Consider the following 12,924-nt stretch of genomic DNA (forward strand, 5'->3'; position numbering starts at 1 on the left):
AATTCCACAGAAGTTCCCAAAATTCCCTTAAAAATTCCCAAAAATTCCCTTAAAATCCACCAAAATTCCCAAAAAATTCCTTTAAAATCACCAAAAATTCACAAGAAATCCCTCAAATTTTGCCAAAAATCCACAAAATAATCTCCCAAAAAATCCCCCAAAATAAAAAAAAAATCTCTAAAAATTCACAAGGAAAACCCTCAAAATTTCAATTAAAAATTTCCCCAAAAATCCTGAAAAATTCGCTAAAAATGCCTCAAAAAATCCTCAAAAATCCCCTAAAATTCCCCAATTTCCACATTTCTGAGAAGCCCGAATTCCCGGGAATTTGGGGAATTCCGTAGGCGGGAGCACAGCGATTCTCTCGCGCTTCCGGAACCTTCCCACAGAAAAAAACCCCCTGAAATTTCACCAAAAATCCCCAAAAAATCCTCACAAATCCCTCCAAAATTCCAAAAATTTCATTAAAAAATTCCTCCAAAATTTCTGAAATTTTGCCTAAAAATTCTCCAAAAAAAATCCCCCAAAATTCACCCAAAAATCCTCAAAATTTGGTAAAAAATCTCTTTAAAAATCCTGTAAAATCCAGAAACGTTCCCTCAAAATTTTGCCAAAAAAATCCCCCCAAAAAATCATTAAAAAATCACCAAAAATTCACAAGAAATCCCCCAAATTTTGCCAAAAATCCACAAAATAATTTCCAAAAAAATCCCTCAAAATAAAAAAAAAATCGCTAAAAATTCACAAGGAAAATCCTCAAAATTTCAATTAAAAATTTCTCTAAAAATCCCGAAAAATTCGCTAAAAACGCCTCAAAAAATCTTAAAAATATCCCCTAAAATTCCCCAATTTCCACATTTCTGAGAAGCCCGAATTCCCGGGAATTTGGGGAATTCCGTAGGCGGGAGCACAGCGATTCTCTCGCGCTTCCGGAACCTTCCCACAGAAAAAAACCCCTGAAATTTCACCAAAAATCCCCAAAAAATCCTCACAAATCCCTCCAAAATTCCAAAAATTTCATTTAAAAATTCCTCCAAAATTTTTGAAATTTTGCCTAAAAATTCTCAAAAAAAATCCCCCAAAATTCACCAAAAAATCCTCAAAATTTGGTAAAAAATCTTCTAAAAAATCCTCTAAAATCCAGAAACGTTCCCTCCAAATTTTGCCAAAAAAATCCCCCCAAAAAATCATAAAAAAAATCACCAAAAATTCACAAGAAATCCCCCAAATTTTGCCAAAAATCCCCAAAATTATCTCCCAAAAAAATCCCTCAAAATAAAAAAAATCTCTAAAAATTCACAAGGAAAATTCTCAAAATTTCAATTAAAAATTTCTCCCAAAATCCAGAAAAATTCGCTAAAAACGCCTCAAAAAGTCCCCAAAAAATCCCCTAAAATCCCCCAATTTCCACATTTCTGAGAAGCCCGAATTCCCGGGAATTTGGGGAATTTGGGGAATTCCCTAGGCGGGAGCACAGCGATTCTCTCGCGCTTCCGGAACCTTCCCACAGAAAAAAAACCCCTGAAATTTCACCAAAAATCCCCAAAAAATCCTCACAAATCCCTCCAAAATTCCAAAAAATTCATTAAAAAATTCCTCCAAAATTTCTGAAATCTTGCCTCAAAATTGTCCCAAAAAATCCCCCAAAATTCACCCAAAAATCCTCAAAATTTGGTAAAAAATCTTCTAAAAAATCCTCTAAAATCCAGAAACGTTCCCTCCAAATTTTGCCAAAAAAATCATTAAAAAATCACCAAAAATTCACAAGAAATCCCCCAAATTTTGCCAAAAATCCACAAAGTAATCTCCAAAAAAAATCCCTCAAAATAAAAAAAATCTCTAAAAATTCACAAGAAAAATCCTCAAAATTTCAATTAAAAATTTCTCCAAAAATCCCGAAAAATTCGCTAAAAACGCCTCAAAAATTCCTCAAAAAATCCCCTAAAATTTCCCAATTTCCACATTTCTGAGAAGCCCGAATTCCCGGGAATTTGGGGAATTTTGGGAATTCCGTAGGCGGGAGCACAGCGATTCTCTCGCGCTTCCGGAACCTTCCCACAGAAAAAAACCCCTGAAATTTCACCAAAAATCCCCAAAAAATCCTCACTAATCCCTCCAAAATTCCAAAAATTTCATTAAAAAATTCCTCCAAAATTTCTGAAATTTTGCCTGAAAATTCTCAAAAAAAAATCCCCCAAATTCACAAAAAAATCCTCAAAATTTGGTAAAAAATCTTCTAAAAAATCCTCTAAAAATCCAGAAACGTTCCCTCAAAATTTTGCAAAAAAAATCCCCTCAAAAAATCATAAAATATTCACAAGAAATCCCCCAAATTTTGCCAAAAATCCACAAAATAATCTCCAAAAAAAAATCCCTCAAAATAAAAAAAAATCTCTAAAAATTCACAAGGAAAATTCTCAAAATTTCAATTAAAAATTTCTCCAAAAATCCAGAAAAATTCGCTAAAAACGCCTCAAAAAATCTTAAAAATATCCCCTAAAATTCCCCAATTTCCACATTTCTGAGAAGCCCGAATTCCCGGGAATTTGGGGGATTTTGGGGAATTCCCTAGGCGGGAGCACAGCGATTCTCTCGCGCTTCCGGAACCTTCCCACAGAAAAAAACCCCTGAAATTTCACCAAAAATCCCCAAAAAATCCTCACTAATCCCTCCAAAATTCCAAAAATTTCATTAAAAAATTCCTCCAAAATTTCTGAAATTTTGCCTAAAAATTCTCAAAAAAAATCCCCCAAAATTCACCAAAAAATCTTCAAAATTTGGTAAAAAATCTTCTAAAAAATCCTGTAAAATCCACAAACGTTCCCTCCAAATTTTGCCAAAAAAATCCCCCCAAAAAATCATTAAAAAATCACCAAAAATTCACAAGAAGTCCCCAAAATTTTGCCAAAAATCCACAAAATAATCTCCAAAAAAAAATCCCTGAAAATAAAAAAAAATCTCTAAAAATTCACAAGGAAAACCCTCAAAATTTCAATTAAAAATTTCTCCAAAAATCACAAAAAATTCGCTAAAAACGCCTCAAAAAATCCTCAAAAAATCCCCTAAAATTCCCCAATTTCCACATTTCTGAGAAGCCCGAATTCCCGGGAATTTGGGGAATTTGGGGAATTCCCTAGGCGGGAGCACAGCGATTCTCTCGCGCTTCCGGAACCTTCCCTCAGATAAAAACCCCTGAAATTTCACCAAAAATCCCCAAAAAATCCTCACTAATCCCTCCAAAATTCCAAAAATTTCATTAAAAAATTCCTCCAAAATTTCTGAAATTTTGCCTGAAAATTCTCAAAAAAAAATCCCCCAAATTCACAAAAAAATCCTCAAAATTTGGTAAAAAATCTTCTAAAAAATCCTCTAAAAATCCAGAAACGTTCCCTCAAAATTTTGCAAAAAAAATCCCCTCAAAAAATCATAAAATATTCACAAGAAATCCCCCAAATTTTGCCAAAAATCCACAAAATAATCTCCAAAAAAAAATCCCTCAAAATAAAAAAAAATCTCTAAAAATTCACAAGGAAAATTCTCAAAATTTCAATTAAAAATTTCTCTAAAAATCCAGAAAAATTCGCTAAAAACGCCTCAAAAATTCCTCAAAAAATCCCCTAAAATTCCCCAATTTCCACATTTCTGAGAAGCCCGAATTCCCGGGAATTTGGGGGATTTTGGGGAATTCCCTAGGCGGGAGCACAGCGATTCTCTCGCGCTTCCGGAACCTTCCCACAGAAAAAAACCCCTGAAATTTCACCAAAAATCCCCAAAAAATCCTCACTAATCCCTCCAAAATTCCAAAAATTTCATTAAAAAATTCCTCCAAAATTTCTGAAATTTTGCCTGAAAATTCTCAAAAAAAAATCCCCCAAATTCACAAAAAAATCCTCAAAATTTGGTAAAAAATCTTCTAAAAAATCCTCTAAAAATCCAGAAACGTTCCCTCAAAATTTTGCAAAAAAAATCCCCTCAAAAAATCATAAAATATTCACAAGAAATCCCCCAAATTTTGCCAAAAATCCACAAAATAATCTCCAAAAAAAAATCCCTCAAAATAAAAAAAAATCTCTAAAAATTCACAAGGAAAATTCTCAAAATTTCAATTAAAAATTTCTCCAAAAATCCAGAAAAATTCGCTAAAAACGCCTCAAAAAATCTTAAAAATATCCCCTAAAATTCCCCAATTTCCACATTTCTGAGAAGCCCGAATTCCCGGGAATTTGGGGAATTTGGGGAATTCCCTAGGCGGGAGCACAGCGATTCTCTCGCGCTTCCGGAACCTTCCCTCAGATAAAAACCCCTGAAATTTCACCAAAAATCCCCAAAAAATCCTCACAAATCCCTTCAAAATTCCAAAAATTTCATTAAAAAATTCCTCCAAAATCCCTGAAATTTTGCCTGAAAATTCTCAAAAAAAATCCCCCAAAATTCACCCAAAAATCCTCAAAATTTGGTAAAAAATCTCTTTAAAAATCCTGTAAAATCCAGAAACGTTCCCTCCAAATTTTGCCAAAAAAATCCCCCCAAAAATCATTAAAAAAATCACCAAAAATTCACAAGGAATCCCCCAAATTTTGCCAAAAATCCACAAAATAATCTCCAAAAAAAATCCCTCAAAATAAAAAAAATCTCTAAAAATTTACAAGAAAAATCCTCAAAATTTCAATTAAAAATTTCTCCAAAAATCCCGAAAAATTCGCTAAAAACGCCTCAAAAAGTCCCCAAAAAATCCCCTAAAATCCCCCAATTTCCACATTTCTGAGAAGCCCGAATTCCCGGGAATTTGGGGAATTTGGGGAATTCCGTAGGCGGGAGCACAGCGATTCTCTCGCGCTTCCGGAACCTTCCCACAGAAAAAAACCCCTGAAATTTCCCCAAAAATCCCCAAAAAATCCTCACAAAACCCTGCAAAATTCCAAAAATTTCATTTAAAAATTTCTCCAAAATTTCTGGAATTTTGCCTAAAAATTCTCCCAAAAAATCCCCCGAAATTCACCAAAAAATTTCTTCAAAATTTGGTAAAAAAATCTTCTAAAAAATCCTGTAAAATCCAGAAACGTTCCCTCCAAATTTTGCCAAAAAAATCCCTTCAAAAAATCATAAAAAAAATCACCAAAAATTCACAAGAAATCCCCCAAATTTTGCCAAAAATCCACAAAATAATCTCCAAAAAAATCCCTCAAAATAAAAAAAAATCGCTAAAAATTCACAAGGAAAACCCTCAAAATTTCAATTAAAAATTTCTCTAAAAATCCAGAAAAATTCGCTAAAAACGCCTCAAAAATTCCTCAAAAAATCCCCTAAAATTCCCCAATTTCCACATTTCTGAGAAGCCCGAATTCCCGGGAATTTGGGGAATTTTGGGAATTCCCTAGGCGGGAGCACAGCGATTCTCTCGCGAGCTTCCGGAACCTTCCCACAGAAAAAAACCCCTGAAATTTCACCAAAAATTCCTCAAAAAATCCCCTAAAATCCCCCAATTTCCACATTTCTGAGAAGCCCGAATTCCCGGGAATTTGGGGGATTTTGGGGAATTCCCTAGGCGGGAGCACAGCGTGGCGTGGCTGGCGGAGCGCGCGGCCGAGCGATTCTCGCGAGCTTCCGGAACCTTCCCTCGGCTGAGGCTGCGCAAGGCCGGGGCCCTGCTGGCCCCTCACGACGCCGTCACCGACCTGCTCAGCTCCGGAGACGAGGTGGGAACGCCGGGATTTCGGGAGTTGGGAATGTCGGGAAGGGAATGGGAATTTTTTGGGAATTTTTTGGGATTTTTTGGGAGTTTTTTTGGGAGTTTTTTTTTGGAATTTTTGGGGTTTTTTTTATTTTTTTGGGATTTTTCGGAGATTTTTTGGGAGCTTTTTTGGGAGTTTTTTTAGGATTTTTTGGAGATTTTTTGGGAGTTTTTTGGGATATTTTTGGGAGTTTTTTGGGGATTTTTTGGGATTTTTTGGGGATTTTTTGGGATTTTTTGGGAGTTTTTTGGGAATTTTTTCCGATTTTTTTGGCATTTCTAGGAGATTTTTTGTGAGTTTTTTTAGGAATTTTTGGGATTTTTTGGGGATTTTTGGGATTTTTTGGAGATTTTTTGGGAGATTTTTTAGGATTTTTTGGGATTTTTTTGAGATTTTTTGGGATTTTTTGGGAGTTTTTTTGGGATTTTTTGGGATTTTTATTGAGATTTCTTGGGAAGTTTTTTTGGGAGTTTTTTTAGGAATTTTTCGGATTTCTTTTGAGATTTTTTGGGGAAATTTTTTGGGGAGTTTTTTTAGGAATTTTTGGGATTTTTTGGGATTTTTTGGGATTTTTTGGAGATTTTTTGGGAGTTTTTTTAGGATTTTTTGGGGTTTTTTTGGGATTTTTGGGAATTTTTTGGGGAGTTTTTTTAGGATTTTTGGGGATTTTTATTGAGATTTTTTGGGAAGTTTTTTGGGAGTTTTTATAGGAATTTTTTGGATTTTTTGGGAAGATTTTTTGGGGAAATTTTTTTGGGAGTTTTTTTAGGATTTTTTGGGATTTTTTGGAGATTTTTTGGGAGTTTTTTTAGGATTTTTTGGGATTTTTTGGAGATTTTTTGGGAGTTTTTTGGAAGTTTTTTTAGGATTTTTTGGGGATTTTTTGGGATTTTTTGGGATTTTTTTGAGATTTTTTGGGAGTTTTTTTGGAGATTTTTTGGGGAAATTTTTTGGGGAGTTTTTTTAGGAATTTTTGGGATTTTTTGGGGTTTTTTTTTGATTTTTTGGGATTTTTTTTTTAGATTTTTTGGGAGTTTTTTAGGATTTTTTGGGGTTTTTTTGGGATTTTTGGGAACTTTTTTGGGAGTTTTTTTAGGATTTTTTGGGATTTTTTGGAGATTTTTTGGGAGTTTTTTTAGGATTTTTTGGGATTTTTTGGAGATTTTTTGGGGTTTTTTTGGGTTTTTTTAGTTTTTTGGGGATTTTTTTTTAGGATTATTTTTTGGGGATTTTTTTTTGAATTTTTGGGGATTTTGGGGGGATTTTTTTGGGGGGTTTTGGGAATTTTTTGGGTTTTTTTTAAAATTTTTTTCAGGACTTTTTGGGGGGATTTTTTTGGGATTTATTTTTAATTTGTGGGGATTTTTCTAGAGATTTTTGGGGGGGTTTCAAGGCATTTTTGAGGTTTTTTTTGGAATTTTTGGGGGAATTTCTTTTGGATTTTTTGTGGATTTTTTGTGGAATTTTTGTGAAAATTTTTTGGGATTTTTTGTGGATTTTTTGGAGACTTTGTGGAGATTTTTTTCGTATTTTTTGGGGGGGATTTTTGGGGATTTATATTGATTTTTGGGGATTTTTTAGACATTTTTGGGGGGGGTTTTAAGGGATTACTTGAGATTTTTGGGGACTTTTTGGGGGGTTTTTGGGAATTTTGGGGGGATTTTTGGGGATTTTTTTAGGGATTTTTTTGGGATTTTTAAAGAATTTTTGGGGAATTTTTTAGGGAGTCTTTGGGCATTTTTAAAGAATTTTTTAGGGGATTTTTTTGGGATTTATTTTGATTTTTGGGGAATTTTTTAGGGAGTCTTTGGGCATTTTTAAAGACTTTTTTTAGGGGATTTTTTTGGGATTTATTTTGATTTTTGGGGGATTTTTTGGGGATTTTTTGGGGGATATTTGGGAGACATTTTTGGGATTTTTCTGGGATTTTTGAGGAATTTGGGGGGATTTTTTGGGGGATTTTTGGGATTTTTCTGTGATTTTTGAAGAATTTTGGGGGGTTTTTTTTGGGATTATTTTAGGATTTTTAGGGGGGATTTTTTTGGGTATTTTTTTTGGATTTTTGGGGTTAATTAAGGATTTTTTTGTGAATTTTTCAGGAATTTCTGGGGGATTTTTTGGGATGTTTGAGGGTTTTTTGGGGTGATTTTTTAAGGACTTTTTGGGATTTTTTGGGGCTTTTTTGGAGATCTTTTGGGGACTTTCTTGGGGTTTATTTTTGGCACTTTTTGGGATTTTTGGGAGATTTTTTTGGTGAAATTTTGGGAAGATATTTTGGGGATTTTTTGGGATTTCATTTGTATTTTTGTGGGTATTTTAAGGGTTTTGGGAAGAGAAATTTTGGGAATTATGGTGGAAATTTGGGAATTCTGGGAATGCCAGGAATTTCAGGATTATTTTGAATTTTTGGGGTTTTTTTTTGAGGATTTTTCCAGAATTTTTTAAGATTTGGGATGGAATTTTTGGGAATTTCGAGCGATTATTTTGGGAATATTTTCATTTTCAGGGTATATTTTGAGTGGGATTTTTTTATTTCTTTGGGAATTTTTTGGGGGGGAGGATTTTTAAGGAATTCTTTTCAATTTTTTGGGAATGTTCATGGGATTTTTGGATTTTTTTGGGAATTTTTCCAGGTGCAGGCAGAGATCGAAGGTTGGGATTTGCCGCCGCTTCCGGAGCGCTACCGGAGAGTTTGCACCAGCCTGGGCCTGGGTGAGCCCCAAAATTCCCAAAATTCCCAAAAAATCCTTCGGGAATAACCTGGGAATTCTGGGAATGATCCTGAGGATCCCTGGGAGAGACTTTGGAGAGAATTTGGGGGATTTTGAGGGAATTTTTGGCAATTTTTTGGTGATTTTAAGGGAATTTTATGGAGATTTAATGGGAATTTTTGGGGGATTTTATGGGAATTCTTGGGGGATTTTAAGGGAATTTTTAGGGGATTTTATGGGAATTTTCTGGAGATTTTATGGGAATTTTTGGGGGATTTTAAGGGAATTTTTAGGGGATTTTATGGGAATTTTCTGGAGATTTTATGGGAATTTTTGGGGGATTTTATGAGAATTTTCAGGGAATTTTTTGGAATTTTTGGGGGATTTTAAGGGGATTTTGGGGGAAATTTTGGGGAATTCTTGAGGGTTTTTAAGGGAATTCTTGGGGGTTTTATGGGAATTCTTGGGGGATTTTATGGGAATTTTGGGGGAATTTCTGGGGAATTTTATGGAGATTTTATGGGAATTCTTGGGGGGTTTTAAGGGAATTCTTGGGGGATCTTAAGGGAATTTTTGTGGGAATTCTTAGAATTTTCGGGGGGCTTTAAGGGGATTTTGTGGGAATTTTTGGTGATTTTATGGGAATTTTATGGAGATTTAATGGGAATTCTTGGGGGATTTTGTGGGAATTTTTGGGGGATTTTGGGGGGGATTTTGGGGGGATTTTTGGGAATTTTCTGGGGATTTTTTGGGAATTTTTGGGGAATTTTAAGGGGATTTTGTGGGAGTTTTTGGGGATTTTTTTGTGATTTTATGGGAGTTTTCTGGAGATTTTATGGGATTTTTCTGGAGATTTTATGGGAATTCTTGGGGCTTTTTAAGGGAATTTTTGGGGGGTTTTATGGGAATTTTATGGAGATTTTATGGGAATTTTGGGGGAATTTATGGGAATTTTTTTTTTATTTTAAGGGAATTTTGTGGGAATTTTTTGGGAATTTTATGGGAATTTTATGGGAATTTTGGGGGGATTTTAAGGGAATTCTTGGGGGATTTTTTTTTTTTTAATTTTCTAGTGATTTAAAGGGAATTTCGTGGGAATTTTTTTGAGAATTTTGTGGGGATTTTGGGTGTTTTCATCCCTCTCTGTCCCCCCAAATCCCTCGGGATCATCCCAGGAATTTTAGGGAATGATCCTGAGGATCCCTGGGAGAGATTTGGGGAAAATTTGGGGGATTTTTTGGGTGATTTTATGGGAATTTTTAGGCCATTTTGGGGTGATTTTTTGGGAAATTTTCTGGTGTTTTAAAGGGAAATTTTAAAGGAATTTTGTAGGGAATTTTTGTGGGATTTTGTGCTAATTTTTGAGAGGGATTTTTAGGGAATATTACGAGTAAATTTTTTTTTCCCTCTTTTTTTTTTTCCCAGCCCCTTTCCCACCTCTCCTTAAACTCCTGGAGCTTCAATCCCAAAATTCCTGGCTGGAAATTCCAGGTGGGCTCAGGATCCCTGCGGTTCAAATCCCGGCGTTTTTGAGGTCGCTGAAGTTGCAGGAGCAGCTGCGGGAGCTGCGGCTCCGGAATTTGGGAATTGCGGATTCGGGAATTTCCGAGCTCGGGGTCGCTTTGGTGACTCTGCCTCGCTTGGTTCGCTTGGATTTGGCGGGAACCGGGATCGGATCCGACGGAATTCGGAGCCTCTGCGCCGCTGGAGAGGCTTTGAAGGTATTTGGGAATTTTTGGGGGGATCCCGAGGGATTTTTTTTGGGATGAAAGGAAAAAAAAGAAATGTTAAAAATGTTAAAAAAAATGTATGGAGATGTAAAAAAAAAATCGCACAAAAATAGGAAAGAATTTGATAAAAAGAGTTGAAAAAGCGGGAAAAAATCACCCCCCCAAAAAGACCTGAAATCCTTGAAAAAATCAGCAAAAAAATAAAAAAGGAAAAAAAATCCTCAAAAATCCTCTAAAAAGCCCAAAAATCCCTGAAAAAATCATCAAAAAAATAAAAAAGGAAAAAAAATCCTCAAAAATCCCCCCCCAAAAAGCCCTGAAATCCCTGAAAAAATCACCAAAAAAATAATAAAGGAAAAAAAAACCCTGAAAAAAATCCCCAAAAGGCCCCAAAATCCCCGAAAAAATCACCAAAAAAATAAAAAAGGAAAAAAAAACCAAACTGAAAAAAATCCTCAAAAATGCCCCCAAAAAGCCCCAAAATCCCTGAAAAAATCACCAAAAAAATAAAAAAGGAAAAAAAAACCCTGAAAAATCCCCCCAAAAAGCCCCGAAATCCCTGAAAAAATCAACAAAAAAATAAAAAAGGAAAAAAAATCCTCAAAAATCCTCCAAAAAGCCCAAAAATCCCTGAAAAAATCACAAAAAAAATTTAAAAAGGAAAAAAAAAAAACCTGAAAAAATCCTCAAAAAAGCCCCAAAATCCCTGAAAAAATCACCAAAAAAATAAAAAAAAACCCTGAAAAAAAATCCTCCAAAATCCCCCCAAAAATCCCCCCCCAAAAAGCCCCAAAATCCCTGAAAAAATCACCAAAAAAATAAAAAAGGAAAAAAAAAACCTGAAAAAATCCCCCCAAAAGCCCCAAAATCCCTGAAAAAATCACCAAAAAAATTTTAAAAAAAAAAAACTGGAAAAAAATCCTCAAAAATCCCCCCAAAAAGCCCCAAAATCCCTGAAAAAATCACCACAAAAAATTAAAAATAAAACTGAAAGAAAATCCTCAAAAATCCCCCCAAACAGACCCAAAATCCCTGAAAAAATCACCAAAAAAATAAAAAGAAAAAAAAAAACCGGAAAAAAATCCCCCCAAAAGCCGCAAAATCTCTGAAAAAATCACCACAAAAAATTAAAAAAAAACTGAAAAAAAATCCTCCTAAAAATCCCCCCAAACAGACCCAAAATCCCTGAAAAAATCACAAAAAAATAAAAAAGGAAAAAAAATCCTCAAAAATCCTCCAAAAAGCCCCAAAATCCGTGAAAAAATCACCAAAAAAATTAAAAAAAAACCTGGGAAAAAATCCTCAAAAATCTCCCCAAAAAGCCCCAAAATCCCTGAAAAAATCACCAAAAAAATAAAAAAGGAAAAAAAAAAACCTGAAAAAAATCCCCCCAAAAAGCCCCAAAATCCCTGAAAAAATCACCAAAAAAATTAAAAAAAAACTGAAAAAAAATCCTCCCAAAAATCCCCAAAATCCCTGAAAAAATCACCAAAAAAAATAAAAAAGGAAAAAAAAAACCCTGAAAAAAATCCCCCCAAAAGCCCAAAAATCCCTGAAAAAATCACCAAAAAAATTAAAAAAAAACTGAAAAAAAATCCTCCTAAAAATCCCCCCAAACAGACCCAAAATCCCTGAAAAAATCACAAAAAAAATTAAAAATAAAACTGAAAGAAAATCCTCAAAAAATCCCCCCAAACAGACCCAAAATCTCTGAAAAAATCACCAAAAAAAATAAAAAAGGAAAAAAAAAAACCTGAAAAAAATCCCCCCAAAAGCCCCAAAATCTCTGAAAAAATCACCAAAAAAATTAAACAAAAAAAAAACTGGAAAAAAATCCTCAAAAATGCCCCCAAAAAGCCCCAAAATCCCTGAAAAAAATCACCAAAAAAATTAAAAAAGGAAAAAAAAAAACTTGAAAAAAATCCCCAAAAATCCACCCAAAAAGCCCCAAAATCCCTGAAAAAATCACCAAAAAAATTAAAAATAAAACTGAAAGAAAATCCTCAAAAATACCCCCAAACAGACCCAAAATCCCTGAGAAAATCACCAAAAAAAATAAAAAAAAAAAACTGAAAAAAAATCCTCAAAAATCCCCCCCAAACAGACCCAAAATCTCTGAAAAAATCACCAAAAATATTAAAAAAGGAAAAAAAAAACTGGAAAAAAATCCCCAAAATCCCCCCAAAAAGACCTGAAATCCCGGAAAAAATCACCAAAAAAATAAAAAAAGGAAAAAAAAAACCTGAAAAAATCCTCAAAAAGCCCCAAAATCCCTGAAAAAATCACCAAATCAATAAAAAAAAAATTCCCCCAAAATTCCTAAAAAATTTCCAAAAAATCCCCCCCAAAATTCTGAAAAAATTCCTAAAAAAATCCAAAAAAAATCTCAAAAAAATCTCCAAAAAATTCCCAAAAAATCCCCAAAAAATCCCCCCAAAAATTCTGAAAAAATTCCTAAAATAATTCTGAAAAAATTCCTAAAAAATAAAAAAAATCCCCAAATAATTCCAAAAAAATCCCCCAAAAATTCCTAAAAAAACCCCAAAAATCCCCCAAAAATCCCTAAAAAATCCAAAAAAATTCCTAAAAAATCCCCCAAAAATCCCTAAAAAATCCCCCAAAAATCCCCCAAAAATCCCTAAAAAATCCCAAAAAATTCCTTAAAATTCCTAAAAAAATCCCAAAAAATCCCCAAAACATTCCCATAAATGTTTTTGTGTTTTTCGCTGCGATTGCCGGGAATTGTGGCAG

The 12,924-nt window shown here is 34.1% G+C and overlaps 1 protein-coding gene across 1 annotated transcript in view; it reads left to right on the forward strand.

Annotated features, from left to right (window-relative positions):
- Positions 1 to 12,924, forward strand: part of TONSL (tonsoku like, DNA repair protein) — a 94,132-nt gene that overhangs the window by 65,226 nt on the left and 15,982 nt on the right. Inside the window, exons 20-22 of the mRNA XM_086877294.1 lie at positions 5,546 to 5,696; positions 8,366 to 8,444; positions 9,869 to 10,164. Of these exons, the coding sequence (XP_086733420.1) occupies positions 5,546 to 5,696; positions 8,366 to 8,444; positions 9,869 to 10,164 (526 nt within the window). The remainder of the gene's footprint in view (positions 1 to 5,545; positions 5,697 to 8,365; positions 8,445 to 9,868; positions 10,165 to 12,924) is intronic.

The sequence above is a fragment of the Cyanistes caeruleus genome, chromosome 1, assembly GCF_971803275.1.
Source record: "Cyanistes caeruleus chromosome 1, bCyaCae1.hap1.1, whole genome shotgun sequence".
In the NCBI taxonomy this organism is placed as follows: Eukaryota; Metazoa; Chordata; class Aves; order Passeriformes; family Paridae; genus Cyanistes; species Cyanistes caeruleus.